Source organism: Ochotona princeps, chromosome 1 (genome assembly GCF_030435755.1).
Source record: "Ochotona princeps isolate mOchPri1 chromosome 1, mOchPri1.hap1, whole genome shotgun sequence".
NCBI classification, from domain to species: domain Eukaryota; kingdom Metazoa; phylum Chordata; class Mammalia; order Lagomorpha; family Ochotonidae; genus Ochotona; species Ochotona princeps.
This window is the reverse complement of record NC_080832.1, coordinates 36,048,548-36,072,870: the sequence shown is the minus strand read 5'-3', so window position 1 is coordinate 36,072,870 and position 24,323 is coordinate 36,048,548. Positions and strand designations below refer to the sequence as shown.

At 40.0% G+C, this 24,323-nt stretch overlaps 1 protein-coding gene across 1 annotated transcript in view; it reads right to left on the bottom strand.

Annotated features, from left to right (window-relative positions):
- The window catches only part of SOGA3 (SOGA family member 3), a 32,414-nt gene extending 8,944 nt beyond the window's left edge, over nt 1-23,470 (bottom strand). The window contains exons 1-3 of the mRNA XM_004587229.4: nt 22,292-23,470; nt 21,635-21,859; nt 19,588-19,746 (exon numbers count right to left, since the gene is read on the bottom strand). Coding sequence (XP_004587286.2) covers nt 19,588-19,746; nt 21,635-21,859; nt 22,292-23,374 — 1,467 coding nt within the window. The 5' untranslated portion in view covers nt 23,375-23,470. The remainder of the gene's footprint in view (nt 1-19,587; nt 19,747-21,634; nt 21,860-22,291) is intronic.
- Between the last annotated feature and the right edge of the window lie 853 nt (nt 23,471-24,323).

Here is a 24,323-nt window from a genome sequence, read left to right as displayed (position 1 = left end):
ATCAGAGTAGCTTCAGTTCAACAATGCAATGCAGGAATGTGGACTATTGCAAGAGAATCCTGAAATCTGGATTGGTATGTAAAGTCGCTCACATTTTATTAGTTGATCCTAAATAATACTCAAACAAGCACCACTGAGTTAAGGGACTGTGTCATTTGCGACTGTTCCCTCCCAAAGTCCTTGCTAACAAGTTGGTGTCATGAGCTGGAACCGGGACCTGAACCCACATACCTTAATGTGAGACATGTTCTAAAGCCCTGGTCATGTCAAACGTTAAACAAAAAGGCAAGCTTTTGCATATGAGAGAGAATATGTGGTCTTTGTTTTGCTTTCTGGTTTAATTTCATCCATTTTGCTACAAATAACTGGAGTTCATTCTTTTTCATAGCTAAATAATATTCATACATGCATACACACATATATAATGCATTTTACCCATTTATCACTTAGAATTAATTTCACTAATTTTTTATTTAGTGTGTACTTATGCATCAGATAAGACACTTGTGAGAAAATTATGAGTTTTCCAAATGCCTCATCTGTTTGGAATTCAGCACAATGGAAAGAAAGTAATGTTAATTTTTAAAATAATGAGAACTGACATTGATTCAACTGCTAATTCACGTCAAACAGTTTATTTTTATTCTATCAATTAATTTTAAATCACACTGTTAGCCTTATATCACAGAAGTTTAACCAAAGTTTTCAAAGGCAGAAAAGCAGAAGTGGATAAATAAATGATGTAAAGTGGTGGTTCTCCAAGTGTGATTCTTAGAAAAGAACCATCAGAGTTGCCTGGTAGCAAAGCAAATTCTTGAGACCCATCCTAGGCCCACTAAAAACAGTACTTCACAGTCCATGACTTACTGAGCTCTCTGAATGATTCTGATTTATGCTAAAATTTGCATGACTTCAGGTTACTACTTGGTAAGTGGATAAATCAAATCTTGACCCAAGCCTGTCTGATCTCTTGTAATCTGCAAGAGGTATTTGAAAAATTCATAGAGAATGCATTTTATGAAAAACTGCTTGGGTTTAAATATTTTGGCACCAAAACAAACTCTTTTTAAACAAACTTTTTAACAGTTCTCTCACATTTGATCATAGATAGGAGAAAGGTTAAGTCTGGTCTGGGGGCTAGAGATGGTGCAGGTAGCTAGAAATGATTTCCTGAAAGGACTAACAGCTCAACATGGATCTGATGGCGGATGAGCTAGTCAGTGGAAAGCAAGGGAAGGGAAGAAAAAGAAAAGTAATATTTGGAACAAAAATCAGTATGGGTAGGTTGTAAGTAGGATGTAATATAATGTGAGGAGAAGAGTTATGTTAAATTTATGGTAGCAGACATCATATCTTTGAATAAGATTTGAATTTAATCTCTGAATTATTGCTATAAAAATCAATTTGATCGTTGGGTTTAAATAAGCAATATCATGATTAGATTGTCATAGAAGACATTCAAAGATATAGAAGATATAACGCAAATGGCCATTAGATAGAAGGATGACACACAAAGTTTACATGGCAATGTACCCAGTTTTTTTAAAAATTGTTTTTTTTGACAGTTTGGTAACTTGTTTCATTCATTCCACAGACATTTATCACATTCCTGGCATGCTTATGGTACCACATGGTAAACAAATCTGACTAAGATATATTTTAGTCTTTTCCCACAGAGTTACGTAAGATGACAAAAAGAAAGCGGGTAGCTGAAACAGTAGGTAAATATCTAAAACAGTATTAGCTCAGACAACACATCAACAAAGAACTGAGAAAACCAGGGAAGAAGCTGTCATTTCCCATCTGGGGAATCAGAAGCTGTCATCCTAGATGGCTGACCTTGGAAGAATGTGAAGAATTCCAACAGAAATAAAATTTAGTGAGCAGCCCTAGACACAGAGGAATGAATGTGCTATGTGCCAGATGTCATGACACTTCGTATATTTTTAAAATTATGCATTTGTTTATTTGAAAGGCACAGCAATGGAAGCTGGTGAAGGAGAGACAGAGACCTTTCCTAACTGGCTCAATCCCCAGATGGCCACAATAGCCATGTCTGGACCTGGTTAACGGCAGGGCTCAGGAACATCATCTTAGTCTCCCAAATGGGTGGCAGGGGACCAAGTACCTGGGCCATCTTCCACTGCCTTGCCAGGCACACTAGCAGAAAACGGTGGTAGAAATGATGTATCTGGGATTAGAACCAGTGCTTCTATGTGGGATGCTGACACCACGATCAGTGGTTTAGTGCACTGTGCTACAACACCTACCCCTGATTGACTTCTGTAACAAGAATTTACAGAGATGGGGAGACATTGTAAAGATGGAGTAGAAGATGCTAAAAAAATAGCTGAGGTCAGCCTGTGGAGCTAAAAAAACTTATTTTATCCTGTGGATAACATTAAATTGAAACCTTGAAATTATCAAGGACAAATGCTAAAACTAGGGCATTTCTCCCTAAGAGGCGTTTTCCACTTCAGATTTATTTAAATATCACTCAGGTGGCTTGTTAGATTCAAATAAAGCTCTGAAACAAAGGTCTGCCCTTAGATATAGGAACACTGCCTTTAAGGCTCCTTTGGGGTTTATGGTACCCTTAGTATCACATTGAAATTTTCAAAAAGCATTTAATATTTTCACATTCCTCTGAAATGAAGATGAGAAATTTGTATGAGTAGAGAATGCTAGAGAAATATTGTAAGAGCAAGCAGTCCCTATCCAACAATAAATTGTTCACTTCCTCTCTTATTGTCCTGTTCTTTTATGCACTAAATGTAGTACTCTTCAGAAGGCGAGCAGCACGGGTGCCTAGAAGGAAATCTCAGATTTTCATCTCAGGTGTCAAAGTAGGCACTTCAAATAGCTCTTTAGATAAATATGTTGAGAATATAGCTTGTTCACATCTTAATTCTTTGCGTTCCCAGCTTCAGCTTATCCAAAAAGAGGTTACTGTTTTCTTTATTCATGTGAAGGTCAGGAACCAGAGAGCTTTGAAAATAATTATGTCTGTACAGCAATTACAGAAAATGGAGTGTTTGTGTTGTAAAAATATTTTGGGATTGCCTTTGTTCCTCCATTAATATTTGGTTTACTGCTTTCAACAGGGAGGCAGAGTGGGGAAAGACAGAATTTTCTTGGCTAGTTCACTCCCCAAATGTCTACAGTGATTGAGGTTGGACCACCTCAAAGTTGGGAGCCTGGAGCTGAATCCATGTCTCCCACATGAATGACAAGGACCCAATTACTTGAACTACCAATGCTACCGCCCGGGGTCTCCTATAGCAGATAAGTAGAATCAAGAGCTGGAGCTGAGTGTTAAACCCGGACAGTCCAATATGGGATGCAGGGGTCTTAACTATCAACTGCTACATCAAACTCAGTAATTTGCAGAATCTTTATGTTTTCAGGCACTAAATAAGAGAAGAATCTGCCTAAAATCCAATTTAAATATATTTTGTGTACAAGACATTTCCAATGTTGTTGTTAAAATTATTCTTTAAAAGACTTATTTTTATTGGAAAGGCAGATTTACAAAGAGAAGGAGAGACAGAGAAAAAGATCTTCCATCCACAGGTTCACTCCCCAAGTGGCCACAATGGCTGGGGCTGAACTGATGTGAAGTCAGGAGCCAGGAGTTTCTGTTGGGTCTCCCACATGGGTGCAGGGTTTCAAGGCTTTGGGCCATTTTCTACTGCTTTTTCCAGGTCACAAGCAGGGAGCTGGGTGGGAAGTGGAGCACCCGGGCCATGAAGTGGCACCCATATGGGATCTCAGCGCATGCAAAGCAAAGATTTAGTCACTGAAGCATTGTGCCAGATCCCCGGTTGTCATTAAAATTAAAGAAAAAGAAACCTTTACAGTTATTAATGCGGAGCCAAATGGCGCAATAATATGGGATTTTTTCATATGGAATATGAAACATCTTATAGATTTACCAAACATCTTATGTATTTACTTTTATTTAATCTGATAGCAGTTTTAAGAATTTGGCACCATTATTGAAAACACACAAAGGATGAGCCATTCCATGACCATCAGGACCAGGATGCAAGTTTTCCGGTTCAGAGTTCTCATTCTGCAAAGCCACACTATACTGTTCGTCCAAAGGAAGAGCAGGACAGTTCAGGAAGCAGAGTTTATCCGAGCATACCCCTATGTGTGCCATCAGAGCACAGCTGCCTGGAGTACTGGTTTACATGTATTCCATACGTACAGTGTTTTCATGTCTCTATCAGAAGTGGTACACACATTTCCTAGGTCTCACAGTCTCAATCTGCAAATACTTGTGACCTCAACGAAACATTGGGAGGGAAGCCCAGGAACTGCTGACTGAAGCTGAGAGGGAACATGAAAGAGGCAGAATCTCTGACTCCAATTGGTCCCAGGAGACAGGCAGAAGGTCTCTCAGCCCTAGGATTCCTCCTCATTCTCTTTATGAATCACATCCTTCCAACCTACCCAGCAAGCTGGGCAGAGGTGGGAGAAGGGATGGTGTTCGGAGGTCCTGCTCACAACCACATTCTTCACTCTTCATTTTAAATGTCGAAGCAAGATTCTAAGTTTGCCTCCTGTCTCGAAAGCTGAAGGGAACGTAGATGAAGAGGTAGAAACCAGGGAAATCAGGGGGCGCCTGTCTGGGCTAAATCCTTCAGTGGTTTTCCCTATCACCCACATGTAGACTTAGGTTATTCTAAGGTACCAGGTCTTCACTACACCTTGGGTTTATCCTGGCAATGTTTTATAAAGATTCCATCAGACTTAAATCTGGGAAGCTTAAGGTTCTGTGGTTGGGCCCAGGTATCTTTCCATACTTCCAGGTGAGTATAACACGCTACCAACTCTCACCCCACTCAAATGCTGTTACCCCACGCCCTCCGCCCCACCACGCCTCCCTGATGCCTTTGCTCTGATGTCACAGGTATTCCTATAGGCCCCCACACACCTCAAGCATGTTCCAGCTGTGGACCACAGTGTCCTTTGCTGGTTTCCCTCAGACAGTCTCATTAATCACTTGCACAACTTCTTCATTCAAGGCTCTTCTTCACAGAAGCTTCCAGATCACATCACATAGAGACAAACACTCTCTCCATTTTATTCCTTTACACAGACCTTGTTTTCCTGTCTCCTTTGATGCCTGCAGTTTCTTTCACCACTTAACTTGTGTGTTGGGTTTCTTTTGCTTCTTTGCTCAGGAGTGTGAGTTCCTCAAGGGCAGGCTATTGGTATGGGCCTCAGTGGTTACAGCCATTTTCTCAAAGATGTATCTGCTCAAAGTGCTGGCCACCCAGTCTGTGTCTGGAAATGGCTACTTCAGGCTTACTTTTCACATAGGTTTGTTTTGGAAACATTACAAGATGACAAATGATTTTTTAAAAAGAAATAGAAACCGATTTTAAAATGTCAGCGTAAAACATGCCACTGAAAGCTGGGAGAAAATTAATTATTTTCAACCAAAAAATAAAAAAGTAAAAAGAAAATGTTGGATCTGCTAAGTATTCAACACAAGACACACTACAAACCCTCATCTTGTTCGAACACATGAGTTGATGTTTGTCACTTCACTTTTACTAATATTTTCGGCATCAGTTCAGGAGGTCAGCACAGTTTTGTAAGGGCAATTTGCTGCTGACAGTCTGTGATGGCCTAACTGCCTGGTGGCTTCTCCGGCTCTTCAGCTCCTCTCACTCCACTCCTCTGCGCCCACCCCTTTCTGCTCACACACCCACACCACAGGGAATTTCTTGCAAACTCCTATCCAAAGTGCTGCCTTCTCTGTCTTCAGCCATGTCATGTAAGTCATCAAGGGTTGACTAAAATAATCCAGACCTTATAGGTATTTTGCTCTATATATCAATCCTTCGTTCTTTAAACAGTTTTGCCATATATTTAGCTTCTGACTTTTGTAAATGAGTAAGGTTTTTTTTTTTTATATTAAACTGTATACCAAACTCCATTTTCCTCTTTCCATTAGTGGGTCTGTTTATAAAATGTCTCATCAAGAGGCAGATTTGATTTTTTGCAACTCTTTAAACTAAGCTAGCCTTATGACTTGCTTTGACCAACAACATGTGGTAGGAGACATGACATGTTAGTTCTGAATCTACCTTGAGAAATCTCGTACACTTCTGCACACTGTCTTTCTTACGCCAGTTGCGCCCATTAAGTCTGGTCCAAATAGCTCCAGGAGGAGTCACGTGGCTCAGTTGCTCCAATTGCCATCGCCAACAAGCAATCTTCCCGCAGAAGCAAAGTCTCATGTCTAACAGGTAGTTGCTCACAAGTACATGCACGGATTAACTGATGCACGGATTAACTGATGCCAAAATACCCCAAGTAAAAGGTCAAAGAATTACAGGTTAAAAGCATAGCTCTTGTTTTAAGTTACTAGAATTTGGGACGGTTGTTACGTAGCTAAACGTAATGAATGTATTTACAAGTTTTTCAGTTCAGGAATATTAGGCCAAAGAGTTCTGCATGTGTTTAATCAAAATATCTTTTATTTAAACACAAGAAAAGTGAAAAAAGAGATGTAAAAGGAGAGAAAGAATTGAAGAGAGTTATAAAATATAGATAAAATAAAGCTCACTGTATTTTTATTCTTTTAATTTCTATCCTGCTTTTGCCAATTTTTGACTTACAGTGATGTTTAATGAAATGAATTTGAGCTATTTTAAAAGTTCATATTTGAGTTACAAATTGCTGATGCTTCTTTTAATAAAAGGAAGTGTTCTTTTAGCACCACGTGTGAAATATTAGCTAAAAATTAATAAGTTCATCCTGACACCAATCTTATTACTGGGGCTCTAGGTCAGCGCATTTTTTGAAGTATTTTTAAATTTTGAACTGAGCCTTAATTTTCCATTTTCAGGAAGAAAATGATGGCTACCTGTTTGGAATACTCCCCAGACCTAAGTTTCCAATTTGTACATTACCACTTCCACAGTTATTTTCTGGAAATTTTGCTTCTCCTTCAGTTTCCATGGCTTTGTTATGGGAAAATAACTAATTTTTACAAAAAGTAATTAATTTTACAATAACTAATTTTACAAATAATGTTTAGAAGAGCATCAAGCCAATTTATGGAGCTGAAACATGAAGATGAGCAACAGGGATCTGCTCCAGAGAGTTCTTATGTGTGACTGAAGGACTAGGTTTTCCAAACTCCCATTGGCAATAAAAATGTTCAGAATTTAAAAAAAAACAGAATGCAAAAAAAAAACAAAAAACAAAAGAATGTCATTATTGGTTCATATGCTCCGGGAAGCCACTTGGCAAAATACTGGAAAAGCAATTTATTGACAATTTTAAACTGAGATTTCATTTCTAATCTTTCCTTCCTTTCTTCCTTCCTTCCTTCCTTCCTTCCTTCCTTCCTTCCTTCCTTCCTTCCTTCCTTCCTTTTAACCAGGAGAAAATTTAAAAAAAAAAACTGTGGATTTTTAATTACCGAGGAAGATGGTTATATCCTTCTGGGGAGGGTCACAGAGTCACCTGTATTGGGTGGAGGGATATATCTGCCATAATGAAGTATGTTTTATGGAGGCAGAAACCTAAATATGCTACTGACAGGGAAGTCTTCTGTCACAGTTATGTCCTTTGCTGTGTCATAAATTAATTCCAAAGTGGGATTACTTTTCTTTAAAGAGAACAGAATAAGTGCTTCTTTGATGATCACATTAAATATTATACTTTGATGAATACCATGCAAAGGTCTCAGAAACCCTGCCCACACAAATGGACTTAGAAGTTGAAGGCTGCTAAACTGAGATTACTTTTCTTTATAATCTGTGAATCTAGCTAGTGAATTCTGAAGTCATTCCTGACTCTGAGCTATGAGGCTGCCAAACTTATTTTTGTCTTATTTCCAGGGAATATTAAGTAAAAGCAAACTTTTAAGGTTGAAAAATGTCATTCTTCTGATCTAAAAGCTTTGCTCCAATGTCTAATTGAGATATCTGGAAACATGTTCTGTATTCTCTTATTTATTTTTTTTTTTAAGATTAATTCGGGCAGAGCTACACAGACAGAAGGAGAGAGATCTTCCATCTGCTGGCTCACTCCCTCTCCCTAATTGGCCACAATGGCAAGGGCTAAGCCAATCTGAAACCAGGAGCCTGGAGCTTCTGGTGTTTTATGTTGGTGCAGAGGCCCAACTATTTGAGCCATTCTCTGCTGCTTTCCCAGACCATAAGTCGAGAGCTAGACCACAAGCAAATCAGCTGGATTACCAAGTGGTGATGCAGGCACTGCAGGTGGAGGCTTAGTGTATCATGCATTAGCACCAGTTTCTATTTTATGGTTTTTTTTTTAAAATAAAACTATCCAAAGAAGTTTTACTTTCCTGATACCTTCATCCTTTCCCAATGTTCGAAAGTAAGTATCCACAACAGAGATCAGATAGACTATGGAATTACATGAATTCTTCACTGTTGTGGAATGTTCACAAGTGAACTAGGCAGTATGCAATCAAGCTAGGCCACTGACAACATTTCAGTCTTTTTCTGCATGAGAATCAGTGTAATCTCTTCAGGGCAGAATGGCCTTACACTGGGCTAGTGTCTAGGAACACCTCTTGCTTTGTTCCCACCATATAGTTTGCAAATGACATTTAGATTGGAATTCACTCTGCATGATGAGTATAACGAAATTTAGATAAGCCAGACACTTGAAAAATCAAATATGGTATGTAATTGCAGAGAGACTAACAGTTCTTAAGGACCATGGGAGATCCGAAGGAAGGAAAGAAATAGAATCTTCTCTTGCTAATGGGATATGGTTTCAGTAGAGCTACAGGATGTGGAATTGGGAGGAAACTATGGTTGTTAGGGTTCATAAAATCTTTGTAAAAATATCCCCTTTAAAAGTTGGGTTTAGAGTCAGTAGTTGCCTGCCTCCCAATGTGTGATTCCTACCAAATGATGAGAAGATTTCCCAGGTCCTTAGGAACTAAGGGCTCGGTTTTCTCAGTTTCTCTGGGACCCAAGGGCCCAAGGCCACTCGTGACATAATTTCTGATGCAAGCAACTCTTCATCATTGCAGAATCTTTTCAAAGCATGGTATGGGGCTGTTAGGAGGTCTGCCAAATTATCAATCATAGATTAATTCCAAAGTGGGATTACTTTTCTTTAAAGAGAACAGAATAAGTGCTTCTTTAATGATCACATAAAATATTATACTCAGATGAATACCATGCAAAGGTCTCAGAAACCCTGCCCACACAAATGGACTTAGAAGTTGAAGGCTGCTAAACTGAGATTACTTTCCTTTATAATCTGTGAACCTAGCTAGTGAATTCTGAAGTAACAATAATTAAATTATTTTAATGCCAAATATTTTATCCACAGTAAACATGTATTTGCATAACTAGAAGTAACATCTCCAAATGTAGATTTGTATTTCCTTCTAATTTGTTCCTGTTAAATGGGTTGAGCTCTAAGTGTAACTGCATTAAAAATTAAAGCACATTTAGAAATTGCTGGGTGAAGTCTAGGGTGCACAACTGACATGGCAGTTGATACACATCTTTGAACAACCACATCCCGCACTGGTGTGCCTGGGTTCCACTCCCAGCTCTGTTCCTGACTGCTGCTTTCCACTAATGCAGGCTTTAGGAGGCATCAGTGATGGCATCAGGTGATGGCTCACTTACATCCCTGCCCACAAACTGGGGAGAACTAGTCTGAGTTTCCAGCTTCTGGCTTTGGTCTGAGCAGCTCCACACATTGTGGTATATGGAGAGTGAACCAGCAGATAAGAGCGCTCTCTGTTTTTCTTCTCTCAATAAATAAATAAACAAATAAATTAACATTTCTAAAAATTGCGCAGTGAATTCTGAGATACAAGAAATATCATAATTTTGGAAACTTGTATGAACACTAAATTGTCAATTTTGAAAATATCTAATGATAGTAAAACAAATGCTAATGAAGTACAATAAGTGTGATTATAGTTTATATAAAAGGGTATTTTGGCATTTACTGGAAGTGTATTATGTTTGATTAAATTAGCCAGGTCATTGAGAGTTATCATGAAATAAATGGACAATTAATACAGTTTTTAAAATTTGCTTTAAACAAAATAAGCAACCTAGGCTACACAAATTTCTTAGTCTTTTCAAATAATATTAAAGAATACACACACATGCATCCTCTTTAGATAATGAAAGCAACTTAATATCTGGACCAAGATGTAGCCTAATTATTAATAAATAAAAGTTTGGGAATATATGTATGAGCCAAAGAGAGATAAAACATCTCATACATTAAAGAAGTTATGGAAAGTAGACATGCAGGAAGCAGATTTGCTTCCTAATGTATTATTTTTGTAAATAAAACTGTTCATATTATTATTAACAATGAGAGAATTCTATGTCCATAGGACATGAAGCTATCATTTGCCTACTATCAAAATTCACCTTAAAGATGAAACTATAAACAAAGGGATACTGGAAATCAGCACTTAAGAGTGAACTATTTCTAAGAACCCAAGAAAACTTTCCTTTAATATTAGCATCAGTGAAATTAAAAGAAGAAACATAACCTGTCTAATATGTAACCTTGACTATCTGAAACAGAAAAGGTCTTAGTGCTTAGGATGGCTGCACCCTCTATGAGAGAACCCAGGTTTCCATCCCAGCCCTGGCTCCTGACTTTAGCTTCTGCTAGCGTAAATCCTGGTAGGCTGGGGTGATAGCTCAGCTCATTGGGTTCCTGCTACCCAGATGTGAACCTGGCACTCTAGCTCAGCCCCAGCTGCTGAGGGCACTTTGAGGATGAACCAGCAGATGGGAGTGCTCCTTCTTATTCTCTCTGCCTCTCAAGCAAATAGATTTTAAAAACTTTCCATGGAAGCAAAAAGACAAATAATATAAAAAACATTTAAAATCACATATTTGATAAATGATTTGTGTCCAGAATACATAATGCCCAAATTAGAACCCCCAAATAAGCAGCCAACTGTAGTATGGGGTTTGAAACTAGTAAGAAACATTTTAATCTTTGACTTCTCTTTTGATTGTTGCTAATTGGGAAATGTGAAAATCCCACATGTGTAACAAAAACATAAATACAATTTAAGATTAATAACAGTAAATAGGAGTAGTATTTTAAGAATCATTTCAGCATAATTATCCAACCTTAAATTCACCCGTACCTTTACATAAATGAATCTACTAGATTCACTTCACAAACTCTATAAAAAATTTTCTTTCCTTCATGTGCAAGGAAGCAGTTACTACTACTACATATCAACATATTAGTTGCTCCTTGTATATAGAACTATAGCAAGAAGTTGTGCTCTGTCTTCCCACAAGTGTTCAGGGTTCTTGGGCATTATAATGTTAAGAAACTATTACTTTATAAAGGAAATAAAAAATAAGAGCTAATCTTATTAACCACTTACCTCAATGATTAATTAGCTAGAAAAAATGGAAATAATTAAGCTAGGCAGGAGATGAATATAAAATACTCTTAAATTTTACTTTTAAGCACTACTTAATTGAATCATATTGAAGATAAATGGGTCTATTAAGTGAAATATGTAAGGATAAAATAGAAAATGTCAATAGAGTAGCTAACTGACGTGTTCAAATGTCATTTTCAAATGTCATTTAGCATCTGGATAAAGATGAGAGTAACTGACCATGAAATGTAAAAGTAGAATCATAATGGAAACATCAAATAAATAATTATATCCATTAAAATTCTGTCCAATCTAACACTTTGTTAAATATAACTAGATTTCCAGTTTGGAAAATATGTCCTTCTATACCAATGGAAATCACATGCTATTCAAAAGTAACACAAACATTGGAAAACCAAGGAACTCAGTGAATTCCAATTTAAGAAGGTTAAAGACGGCCGCCTTCACAAGCATATCCAGTTGCTTGAAATTTTCTTTTGCCAAAGCACTTATTGATAATCATACATTGTGCATATATACATACATAGTATATATTCACAATTTTGAAACAATATGTATATGAAAGAGAATGAATTTAGTAGAAATACATTCTTGGAACCAGTGCTATGGCATAGCAAGATAGTCCTCTGCCTATGGTGCCAGCACCCTATATGGGCACTAGTTCAAGTCCTGGCTGCTCCATTTGTGATCTAGGGGGAAGCAGCAGCAGATTTCCCAAGGCCTTGGTCCCTGAACTGATGTGGTAGAACCAGAGGAAAATACTGGATCGCAACTTTGGACAGGCTCAGCTCTGCCTGCTGCAGGCATTTGTGGGGTGAACCAGTGACTCTGGAACACCTGAAAGATTTCTCTCTCTCTCTCTCTCTCTCTGAGTTTCAAGAGATAATAAATAAACCATAAATCTTTGAAATAAAAAGAGAAAGAAATATGTCCTTCAATTCAAAGAGACCTGAAGTTAGCTGTGGAGACAATAAAAGTGACAAAGCAGTTTAAATACTCTGTCCATTAATAATTTTGATGAAAGTACAACCTCCTTTCTCTATTAAGGTATCTCTCTTTAGGGAAGACATCTAATCAAACAAACCTGCATAGTCAGTCCTGTGGATGAATGCGGTGGTAGACATTGCAGACAGATTGTATATCCCACAGGACTTCGGCATATGCGCGCTAATGATTGAGCAAGCAATAAAAACTAATGAAAGGCCTAGTGGGAGACAGACTAGAATGGCATAAAATGTTAAAATGGTCTCATATTATAGTGATTTGTAAAGAGCTTCAGGAATAACACTGATGAGGCAAGAGAAATCAAACATATACATAAAGCCCATATAATGGAACTGAACATCAGATCGAATTTTCACTCTCAGGTATATAAAAATTCCTCTGGATCCCAGTGTGGTAGCCTAATGGCTAAAGTCATCACCTTGCATGCGTCAGGATCCCATATGGAGCCGGTTCTAATCCCTTTACCCCGTTTCCCAGTCATCTCCCTGCTTGTGGCCTGGAAAAGCAATTGAGAATGAACCAAACCTTGGGACACTGCACCTGCATGGGAGGCCTGGAAGAAGCTCTGGGCTACTGGCTTTGGATCAGCTCAATTCCAGCCGTTGTGGCCACTTGGGGAGTGAATTAAAGGACAGAAGTCTTCTTCTCTGTCTTTTCCCCTCTGTGTTTATCTGTCTTTCCGACAAAAATAAAATAATCTTGAAAAAAAATTTCCTTGTAATGATTAAGCCTCAGTAAGTTAACCTAGAGCTCTGTGATCATACTAATATCAACAACAGACATTGTACTCTGTTGTTTGCAAAGCCTTTTCGCATATTATTTCATGTGATTCTTGTGAGTAGAATGATATAAAAATATTTACTTTCCTTTAAGAAGTATTACATTTAGTCAGCTAAGTGACTTCAGAATTAATATATCTCTTATGTTTGTAAAAGAAAAGGTGGAATCAACAGGCCTAAAAACCTTTTCCCAATTCTATGTTCCTATTTTTTTTATGCAAAGATTCCCTTTCAGTGACAAAATAGCTTCTTTTTCATAGACAACCTGGAAGTCTTCTCTCAGTAGAAGCATATGCCTTCACAAGTCCCAAAGGTAACACCACTTGATATCTTAGTAGCATTGACTTCCTAAGGATGGCAAGTCTTTTGTGGGTCAGGAAGAACACAGGAGTGGCCATGAAGGGGTAGCCTGCATTTTTCTTTCTTTAGAATTTGTTTGTGGTAGACAGATTTGCCTTTGGACCTGGTCTGATTATTCCCTGAGTCTTGATTTCCAAAATGAAGCTATTAGCAGCATAATTGTCAAAAGGATTTTGTACAGCAGCAGCACCCACGTAAACAGCAGTCAGCACTATGAGATAGCGGAACACCTACAGCTTTGGAGTAACTTTACGTTTCCAGACAAATTAACTGCTAATTTGTACCTGAACTTAAAAATTTTAAAGAACTTTTTTTTTGGATAAGGTTCTGAGGGATGTGAGCTGCAGTTTTCTCTTATTCCCTAAGCATGAACTCCTTGAGCTTAACCAGCATTTATTTTTCAGCAACACACATAGAACTCAAGCGCAGAGTGGATACCCAGGCTGGCAGATTTGTCCTCTTCTTCTTAAGTCTTTCTTCCTTCTCTTTCTCAAGAACTCTGTAAGACCTGTTTCAGTAAATTCTTGGGGCTTCCTCTGGAGAGTAACTGGATTTTGAGAGAAGCAAATAAAGGACTGGGGTTTCTACAAGGTAGCAAAGTCTTAAGAGACTCCTACCTTTGGAAGTGTGGTGATGCTTGAGTTATCCATGTGCTCCCTTATTGTGTTTGTATTACACTCAGTGTCGCGAAAAGAGCCCTGATTCTCCATCATTTTTTTCTTACTCTTCACAAAATAGGATCTGAAATCTCATGCTTAGTTACCATTTAGTCTCCATGTAATATGACTTATTGTTAGTCAGCTCTGTGCCAGGTTGTCTTCTGGTTGTTGTGGACGTAATGACAAATAGAAAGATTCTCAAAGAGCCCATCATCTGGTGCCAGAAAAAAGTCCATATGAATTAAGAAAGAACTAACAGTCATTGCAATATTGCAGAAGAATATGGCCTAATTGCATATATGCTGTGCACTGCACTAGCTACCAAGTGTCACAGTGACCAAAACAAATCTGGGCTATGTATCAAGTGACCTTACAGACTGTTGTTCTTGTGAAAACTTCCTGAGATAACAGGAATTCAATTATGTGTTCACCAGAAGTGAAAATAAAGACCAGTTCCAGTAGTGACATTAACTTTTTTCCTGTACATATGACGGGGTCTCTGAAAAGTTCATGGAAATGTGCTATGTGTGAAAAGGTTACAGAGAGATTTCAAAAATTTTTGCACCAAAATAAACATCCTTTAAATTATACTTTCCACAATCTTTTTCAAGGATCCTTCATGTATGGCTAATATTTGCTTAGTAAAAAATGCATCAGAGTTTACGGTTTTTCGCATTAAATTAAATGCTAACAGAGGTGAAATGCCGTTTTCTGCCAGTGTTAGGAGACAAGGCCTTTCTCACACAGCCACGAATGCTTATGGCAGAGCAGAGAAAATGTTATCATTAATTTGTAAGTCAAAGCTAAAGGTGCCACATAAACTGATTAAGTCACAGTCACACACCTTAGAATCTTGCAGGGAAGGGGCTGAGGTAGCTCAAAAGGGGCTTTTCTACATGAAGTTAAACTGTCACAATACCAGGTCAAATGACCTCAAAGAGATTTCCATTCCACTCTTGGGAACATAAAGACTTGCAGCGTAAGAAAACATCAGAGAAATCACAGGAGGCTTAAAAAGAAACTTTAGTAATAGCAAAAACACAAATGTTGGGAAGTTTAGCTGAAGATCAATACTTATTAATTCATGTGCTATATCTTTTGTGGTGAGAATCTTTCAGGGAAGGAACCACAACAGGTGTTACCCCAGAAATCTCAGAAGGTTTATGCATATACTAGAATTCCTAGCAGTCACTGGTCAATACACTGGTTTACTTGTTGGGAAAGATGGTGAATTCTTTGTCTATCAAATCTGTGTGTGGCCTATTAAGGTATGCAGTGAAGGCCATATCAAAAGACAATGTTTAGATTATTAAGAAAGATACACATGTCCTCAAATTTTCAGTTTTGATTTTTATAACACCTAGAAATTAAATGCTGAGTAATGATGAGATAAAGCACTGCAAGTCTTACTCCCTATGTTGAAATGTTTTCAGAAGGGTCTATCAAAGAGTGCGAATTTGGAGTTTAATGCTATACTCAGATGTCTATACCATTATACTTTCTATAATGAGCTTCATGAAGGGCCGTGATCTTCAATTTGACTAGAGAAAGTGCATCCTTCACAGAGAATAAGATGTATTGAATGGCCTTTCTATCCTGATTTTATCCTATTTGTTCATGAATCTATCCTGGTTTTCACAGACCTAGTGGTTGTTACCATGACAAAAGGTTTATACAAACTTCAGTCTCATTTGTGTGCAGAATAGTAGACCATTCTGTCCAAGTTCCTTAAAGAAATTTTTCTTCAGCAAGAAAGCACATTGCTATCAGGGATCCAGGTTTTATAATTTCGATAAGAATGCTATTAAGATTCGAATGCAGCATTCTGAGAGGTCCCTCTGGCTTGCAGCTAGCTGAATACTAGCTGTTTCAATACAAGCAACCAGTTCTGGTAGACACATCTAATTACCTCGATCCTGCCTTGACTCAATTCTTCTTACTCCCAGGTGCATACTCCATCCTTTCAGAGGGAGAAGATAAGCAGATGGATGTGAGCAGGTGCATAATACTGTGCAATCACTAGCCCTGAGAGCAATTGGTCAATACCCTTGAAGCTAGTTAAACCCCTAGTAAATGGTTCCAAACTCTGGCAGATGTTCCATTGCTCCTCATGGTACTATTTAACATTTATGTGACTCTGCATAAGAAACTCAAATTTTGAAACTGGAAGGTAGTTTCTAGCATATTATACTTAATAGTTCATGATTTTATTTTGTAATTATGCTCTTTTCTTCATTATGTAGAGTTTGACTTGGCTCTGTTTTTCTCAATTGGTAAAATGACCAAGGGATGATAGTCCATATAGTTAACACTCACCATTGATTTCAGTATGTTTCCATTTTACAACCAAGGCAGATGGATAAATGAAAGTATTCCAAGTTATCCAAGAGCAAGGTCAGAGATCTTATCCACAAAGTGATTCGGTCATTATTGCAGGTCAATTTGAATATTTATCTTCTTGTAGGGTAACAGAACTACCATTACGAAAGTTTCATTTGAATGTCTTTAAGTTTCATTTGAATGTCTCTACTCTTCCTATTTTTGAGATTTTTGAACACTAAGATTAACCGCAAGTGGTTAATTATAGAAGACTTCTGATGGAAGATTTTTCATTTTCTTTTATATTTCATATACCTCAGACCATTATTTTGCATTCTATCCATCCCTTCCCCCAGCATCTCCTCAAACTGTGGCTGCTATTTTTAGTAACAAAAAGGCACTTTAAAATCTAACATCCTAGAACCCAAGTACCTATGAAACTGTGTCACATAATACAATGTAATTAATGAATTAAAAATAATAAATAATTTAAAAAACTGTCACATAATGCAAAATAATTAATAAAAAAATACATGTGTGAACAAATAATAAAAAAAAATCTAACAGCCTACATACATGATCCCAAATTGCTCATATTTTCTTATTTCATTTCTTTCCCAGGGATTGAGGTTCACTTTTTATAACTCCAAAGAGAGTGAGAATGGCCTTTTGGTAAGAACAGTTACACCTATTCTGTTGGGTGTTGCAATAGCTCTTCCAATCCAAAGTCAGAACCTTAAAGCATGCCAAGTGTATCTTTTTAGTGATTCTCATGCAAGAATTTCCAAGTCCTAGTCTTCCTACCTGTAGGCAGACCATTTTGACTTTTATTTTAAGATGAGAGGGTTCCATCTTTCTGGCTTAAGGACTATCTATAAGCATTTCACCTTTTCCTGGAAATAGGAAGAAAATCACAAAGCATCTATATTGCTTCTCAACACAACTTTTCAGGTATGCACCTAACATTCACATGACATCAAATTATAAGCCATTTCTGTCTCTAGTAATCAGTTGAAATAATTGTACAGACAAACAAGTAATGCGGGAACACCAAACAGAGCCCAATGAGACTGACAGTTCTCTTTCCCTGCTTGCCTGTAAGTGACTGTTAAATAGCTACTGTTGTGTATTGAAGCATGCCCCCCTCACTCCTCACAACTGCCCCACCAAATTCACATACTGGAATCCTAATCCCCAAGCCACCAGAATGAGACTTTGTTTGTCGCATCTTACAAAGGTAGCACAGTTAAAGTGAAGTCATTAGAATAGGCCCTAATCCAATCTAACTGTTGTTTACTTAAGGAGAAATTGAAAACAGGTAGTTACAGGGAAAGAACTGTGTGAACATAAAGATGATGATGCCATTTGTCTCCAAGCCAAGGAGAGAGGCCTGGAACAGAGCTTACCCTCAGAAGAAGCCAAACCTGTCACCCCCCTAATTTGGGGTATTTATTCTTCAGTAGTGTAAGGACATAAATGAATGTTAATGCACCAAGGTTTTGGAACTTTGTTACAGTAATCATAGTGAACTCATACAACCACCTACTTAATTCTTGCTAGTGGAAATGAAATGTTTAACTTTTGACATGCTTCACTCTACGTTATTTCTGAAAACAATACATTTATCCATATTCATTTCATATTTGATTTTGTAGCTTCAGGAAAATATTTATGCTGCTCTCATAATACAAATCTCACACTATGGCAGAAAATACTGAAATTACCTGAAATAGTCTCCACAATTTATAATCAAATAAATTGAGACAAACAGAAGTTAGAACCCATTTAAAGCCACTCGGTTATTGATGAAACACAAATGCTCCTAGTCCTCATGTGTTCTACTGTAGCACAAAGTTACTCTTCAGTAACACACAAGAATTATGCAATTAAAATGACTTTATATGCCACATTAAAAATGCTTAAAGTTAGGACAATGTACAAAGTAGAACCAAGGTCATATAAACTAGTTAATCTACTGAAGGTATGCTCTACAAAGTCCTTACATTAATATATTCTCATACTATGGATTTAATTGTTATACAATGGATACATTTTTGTAGTGTTTTGAGAAAACTCAGTTAATTATAGGTGCCTCATATCTCAGTCATTCTGTAGAAAGTTACAAATTTCTTTTGAATTTTGCGCATCTAAGACGATGTAATTGTTTAGAAGATGCATTTGTGCTTTTGCTGATTCTCAGTAATAGTTTCTATTAGTAGCAGTGTGAATATTCAGGGAGTTTTCAAAAAAATGTAAATTCAAATTTAATTGCTATTTATCATGTAGTTAATTAACTTTAGATAGAGTCTTTTTTCCTTTCTTCAGCAATTATTTGCTTTGATCCTGACTCTGTTCTTTGAGAAGACCAGAGATAAATAAGGTAGAAATCTTCAAATTGCCAACATGAAAGAGAATTTTGATTCTTTACCCTGAAGGAAACAACTAAAATGAGCTGGTTGAAAGGCAAAGAAATGGATTTCAACTCAAAACACAGGATACTTTCAAAGGGCACTAAAATGTGATGGGATTTTCCACACAGGAAGAGCTACAGAATTAGTCCCTGGTAAGGTGCTAGGTATTAGATCATGTCAGGGGCTTCAATAAAAAGAATTACAGCAATGATCGGAATTCATTAAATTACTGTTGTATTTTTCTCCATTCCAGAAGTTTAAGGCTCTATGAACTCAGCAGTAACTTCACAAAATTCTTTCTTCCCCTCAGTTACCAAAGACTCATTCCTTAATATTCTTACCAACCTCTGTATTCGGTATGATGTGTAACTGATTTAATTAACTTATGATTAGATGACACAAGTACGAAATACCAGTCACACCTCATACATGTAAGGCCAGGGTAAGGGGTCTGGCCAGAATTCTTTTGTTGATACTTATTTATTAGCATGAAATCATACATTTACTATTAGATTGTGTGAAAACAAGACATCTTCCTGTAATTATAAAATAAGATTAAAATCATTTTAATAGTCACATGAGTCCTTGGAGCTAAAAATATACAGTATACCATGCAATAATCAAATACTAACCTCTTTCATTTTTTCCAGTTCATTCTGTAACGCTTGCTTTGCAATTTCAACTTCTATTAGCTGTTGCCTTAGTTTCTCATTTTCATCTTCTGTTGTTGTTCGCTTTTCTTCCACATTTTCCAATTCATGGTGAAGTCTCACGGATACATCTTTTGCAACCTAAATTGACATTTTTGTAACAATAAAATCGAATTAAAGATGGTATAATAAGTGGACTACATTTTTTAATATTGAAAGAAGTAAGAATCAATTCTTGCATGAGGTACCTCAAAAAGCTCATGGAAAACTTAAGTATAGTTCATATTGATGCAAAAATAAATTTGAAATCCATCTCTGGTTTTTCATGATATAAATTTCCCATGAACTTTTTGGAGGTCTCTCAGTACTTACCATATCTGAAACAGTATTCTACATAGTTTACACAAAAGCAAGTTAGTTTTATTAACAAATTCTCACCATAATCCTGTGGACAGTTCCTATTATTATCTTTTTGGAATATGAGGAAATTGAGTGTCATAGAGTTGAGGCTCAAGGTCAAAAAAGTCCAAAACTAGGGAGGTAGACTGGTTCTGGACTTTGTTCCCTTAATGTGTGCTTTCTACATGATAACCAATGTTCACTTTTATTTGAGTAGCATGGAGAAATCTTGCCTATTTCTTCTAATTCTATAACAAAACTATGAAGCAGATGCTTTCATGACCACCTATTTTGTTTGGTCTTGTTACTGGAATTTCAGGTGCTTAATTTTAGAAAACACACTAGTCCTTTGTAATCAACTTTTTTGAGTAACAGTGTGTACTTTGCCTATGTTTTGAAGGTATTTTGGATATCTTAGCATTTGGAAGAAATGCTTGCTACAGCACCTGTTGCATAGTGTGTGCTCAACAAATATTAGGAAAACTGGGGGAAATAAGTAATGTGATGACTTTCATGAAATGTTAGCATATCTGGAAAACTAACATAGGATAACTATACTTGATTTCCACATTGCAAAGCTAATACAATCAAAATTATATTTATTGGGATGGGCATTTTGGCACAGAAAGTTAAGCTAACACTTGGGAATCCTATATGCAATGTTGGAGGGTTTGGGATTGAGTTTGCCTCTGCGCTGATCCAGATTCCTGTTAATGCGCCTGGGAGGCAGCAGATGATGGTGAAGTTACTTGGGATTCTGCCACACATGTGGGGGTTCCTGGCTACTGATTTCAACCTTCCTAAAAGTCTGGTTGCTGCCCTGCAGTTTGAGAGCCCATCAGTGGATGGAAGCTACATTTTCAGTCTCCGCCCCCATCATTTTTCCTTTGGACTAACGTATATTTTAAAGAGTGCATATATTTGGCTGCCTGAGACCACGCACTTAGTATCTTGCTTGCACTGACAATGAATCAGCCTGCTGACAAACTGGACCACACCTTTCTTAAAAAAAAAAAATGCATTTTGAGGATGAGATCTATCCACCAGTGATAGACTCCCAAACAACTGGTTCTTATGTTGACTTCACCCTCCCTTACTTAACGCGGGCTGTAGTTTGGACAGTGGTTTCAGGTGCTGAGTACAGGAAGAAAGAAACCTTAGAAGAAGGCTGGAAGAAATCTTAACTGCTGTCTTCCAGTGCTGTTCCAACTCAAAGATCCAGCTCCTCTGGAACAGTCCTCATCGCCGTGGTCTCCCGTGTCTAATTCCACCTGACCTCTGCAAAGACCATCTCTGGATCCCTGACCCAGTTTGGAGTCTGCACTCTGCCACGTCCCTACTTCAGCCCAAAGGGGAGACGCCCTCTTCCCATCACCTCTGGAGCAGCCAAGGATTCTCCAAGGAGAGTCCACCGGGGTTCGTTTTTGCAAGACCCTCCAGTCACTGCACATTCCTTAAGCCCATCGGCATTCCTGCTCTTCGGGATTTTTAATGTTGTGTGATCAGCGCGGCTGAAGTTGCTGGTCCAGTCGCCATTGAAGAAGGCATTGCGCAAAGAAGCCTGGGCAAAGTCCCCACTTACCGCCCCGCCGCCCCCGCCGCGCGCCCAGGAGCCCCTCAGGCTACAGACCTTGAGGTCCTGCTCCAGGCTGCGCAACAGCTCCCCGTCGATTTCCCCAGTCTGTGCATAGCGGAGTCTTTTGCGTTCGGCTTTGCGGAGGCGGTACTGCAGGATCCGGCAGTTTTTGTTGGCCCTCTCCAACTCGTGGCGCATTTCCTGCAGTTGACAGGCATCCTCCTCGAAGAAAGTATCCCTCATCTCGTCCATCTCGGTTCTCAGCTCATGGATCTCGTTCTGCGGTGACAGGTCACGGGTCAAAATCAGCCTCTTCTCCAGCCCCTCCAATGGACACCTTGTACACAACACCCCGCATTCTCAGCTTTACTGCCCCTCGAGGCAGGAGTGAGAAGGGATGAATGAAGGAGAGGCCACTAGAGAAACCGGGCCACTTGCGGCCATCTCTCGCCCTTACTCTAGCATCCTCGTAGGAGAAACGGAGGCCTAGATTTGGTTTTTAAAGCTAACGTTACAAACATCAGGCTCTACTTACATCGGAACAAGGCCTAGAGTTTCCCCCACCCCTCTTTTCTCCTCCCTCTGGCTCCTGTTCCCTAGCCTCTCTCAGGCTCCCTAACAGGTTAGCAGCCGCTTCCCCCACCCCGGACACGCCCTAAAAATCCTCTAGGGTCCACACCTCCCTTCCCCCTCCTCTTCTGCCCGCCTCACCTTGAGAGTCTCGTTCTCCTCCCGGAGCTTCTCCATCTCCTCCTGCATTTCCTCCTGCTCCTGGAGCTGCAGCGGGTGCGGCTGCGACGAAGGGGGCGCCGTGGCCTGCATGCCGCCGCCGCCGCTCGCGCTGCCCTCTGCGCTCTGCTGGGGACCCTCGGCCGCTGCCGCCATTGGGGAGGCGGAGGGGACGCCGAGGGCTTCGCAAAGGGCTGGCCCGCCGGCGACCGGGGAGCTGCGGCTGCTGTTGCCGCCGCCGTTCTTCGTGTGCATCTGAGCCGCGGCCGCCGCGGCCGCCGCCCGCTCCTTCTTGAGATGGAACTGGATGAGCTCAGACTGCAGACATCCTTCCTTCCAGTAGCCCCCGCCGCCGCTGCCCACGACGCCGTTCCCGGAGTTTCTGCTGCCCAGGCCCGGAGTTTTGCCCGCAGAATAGGAGGATGGCGAAGGGGAAGCCCCCTCCCCGCCGCTGCCGCCCCTCTGCTGCGCGCGGACGCCCTTCCCTCGCCAGCCCCTGGGCGGCGGCGGCTGCTGCGGAGCGCCCCCCTCCCGTTCCCCGGAGCCGCCGCCGGCTCCTCCTCCTTCTCCGCCCCCTCCTCCTCCTCCTCCTCCGTCCCCGGGCGGAGGGGGTTCCCCGATTTTCGAGGTCACTGACTCCGGCTCCCGAGGCTGCTCGTCCGGTGGCCCGGGCCTCCGGCCGCCCACAAGGGCCAGGGTCGCCGCGGGGGCCGCTTCAGCACCAGCCACGGGGTGGACAGCTCCCGGGACGGCCCCTTTGGGCGCCAGGGGCGCCGCCCTCTCGGTCCCGCCTCCGCCTACACGGGCGCCGGGCCCCGGCGCAGCGCGGCTCCCAGTCTTGTTACCCTGATGCTGCTGCTGCTGCTGCTGCCGGACAGAATTGAGCTTCGTGCCGGCTCCCACCGGGGATCTGGTGGCCGTGGCTGTCTGTCGAAGCGAGTTGTCCCTGGGTCTGGCAGGTGATTGAGCTCGCTGTTGCTTTCTGCTGCTGCCCTCCGGGTGCAGGCGAGCCTCCGTGGCTGCGCCTGCGGCAGGGGCAGCGCCCCCGGTCGGTGGCTGACTCATGGCGGCCTAGGAGGAACCTACCGGATTCGGTTTGGAATCGTCCATCACTTAGATCATCCTCTTCTCCCCTCACCACCAACGACCTTCCTTTCTAAGCTGCGACAGAGACAAAAGAAAAGAAGCACACACCAAAGGGTGGCTATACAAGATCTCCCAAATTAAGAGATTTGGGAGATGCCGGATAGCGTCTATTGCAAAAGGAGGCAGAGCTGTCAATTCTCATTTCTCCCAGGTGGCGCTGCCTCCATTTCACCTCAGCTTAGTATGGTGCTGCCGGATCTTGAGGCGTCTGAACCTTACCTTCACACAGTAGCAGTTTTTTTTTTTTTTTTGGAAGTGCTAGCTAAAGGGAAAGGCTTGCAAGAAGGGAGCTGTGAAGGAAGAGGGCTCTATTGAAACGCAGCCGCTGAAGGAGAAGGCGATGTGTGCATGCTAGAACTGACACGCCTCTGCTTCTACATTGCCTTTCTTCACCATCAGAGCTGTTTGAAGCTTACGTTAGTGGAAAGTTTTGATTAATTAGTATTACAAACTGTCAATTAGAGAGCGAAGGAGCCCAGACGTCGGTTCTTTGTTTTTAAGGTTCTGGAAATAATTTCCCAAATGCATTTGGGAAAGCTGATGGGCAATTCTGCATAAATTCTTATTGTTTTCTACACTTGGTTCTTGTGAATGGTCTTAAGTGTAATTGCTAGACAGGAAATGTTTTCATTCTCAAGCGTCTTCGGAGACGGTACATCATACACAAAAGTTGTGCTTTTAAAGTCACACACCCCTCTGTGGAAACAAAATCTGAAACAGAAAAACTGCATTTTTCTTCATGGTGGTGAGATCAATTTCTATTGTGTATCTTTCCCAGATAAACCCAATGGCCTTTGAACATTTACAAAACAGCAAGCTCCTGTCACATGATTTCTTCTCCTTAGAGGCTAATTTGGTGCCTTGTTCT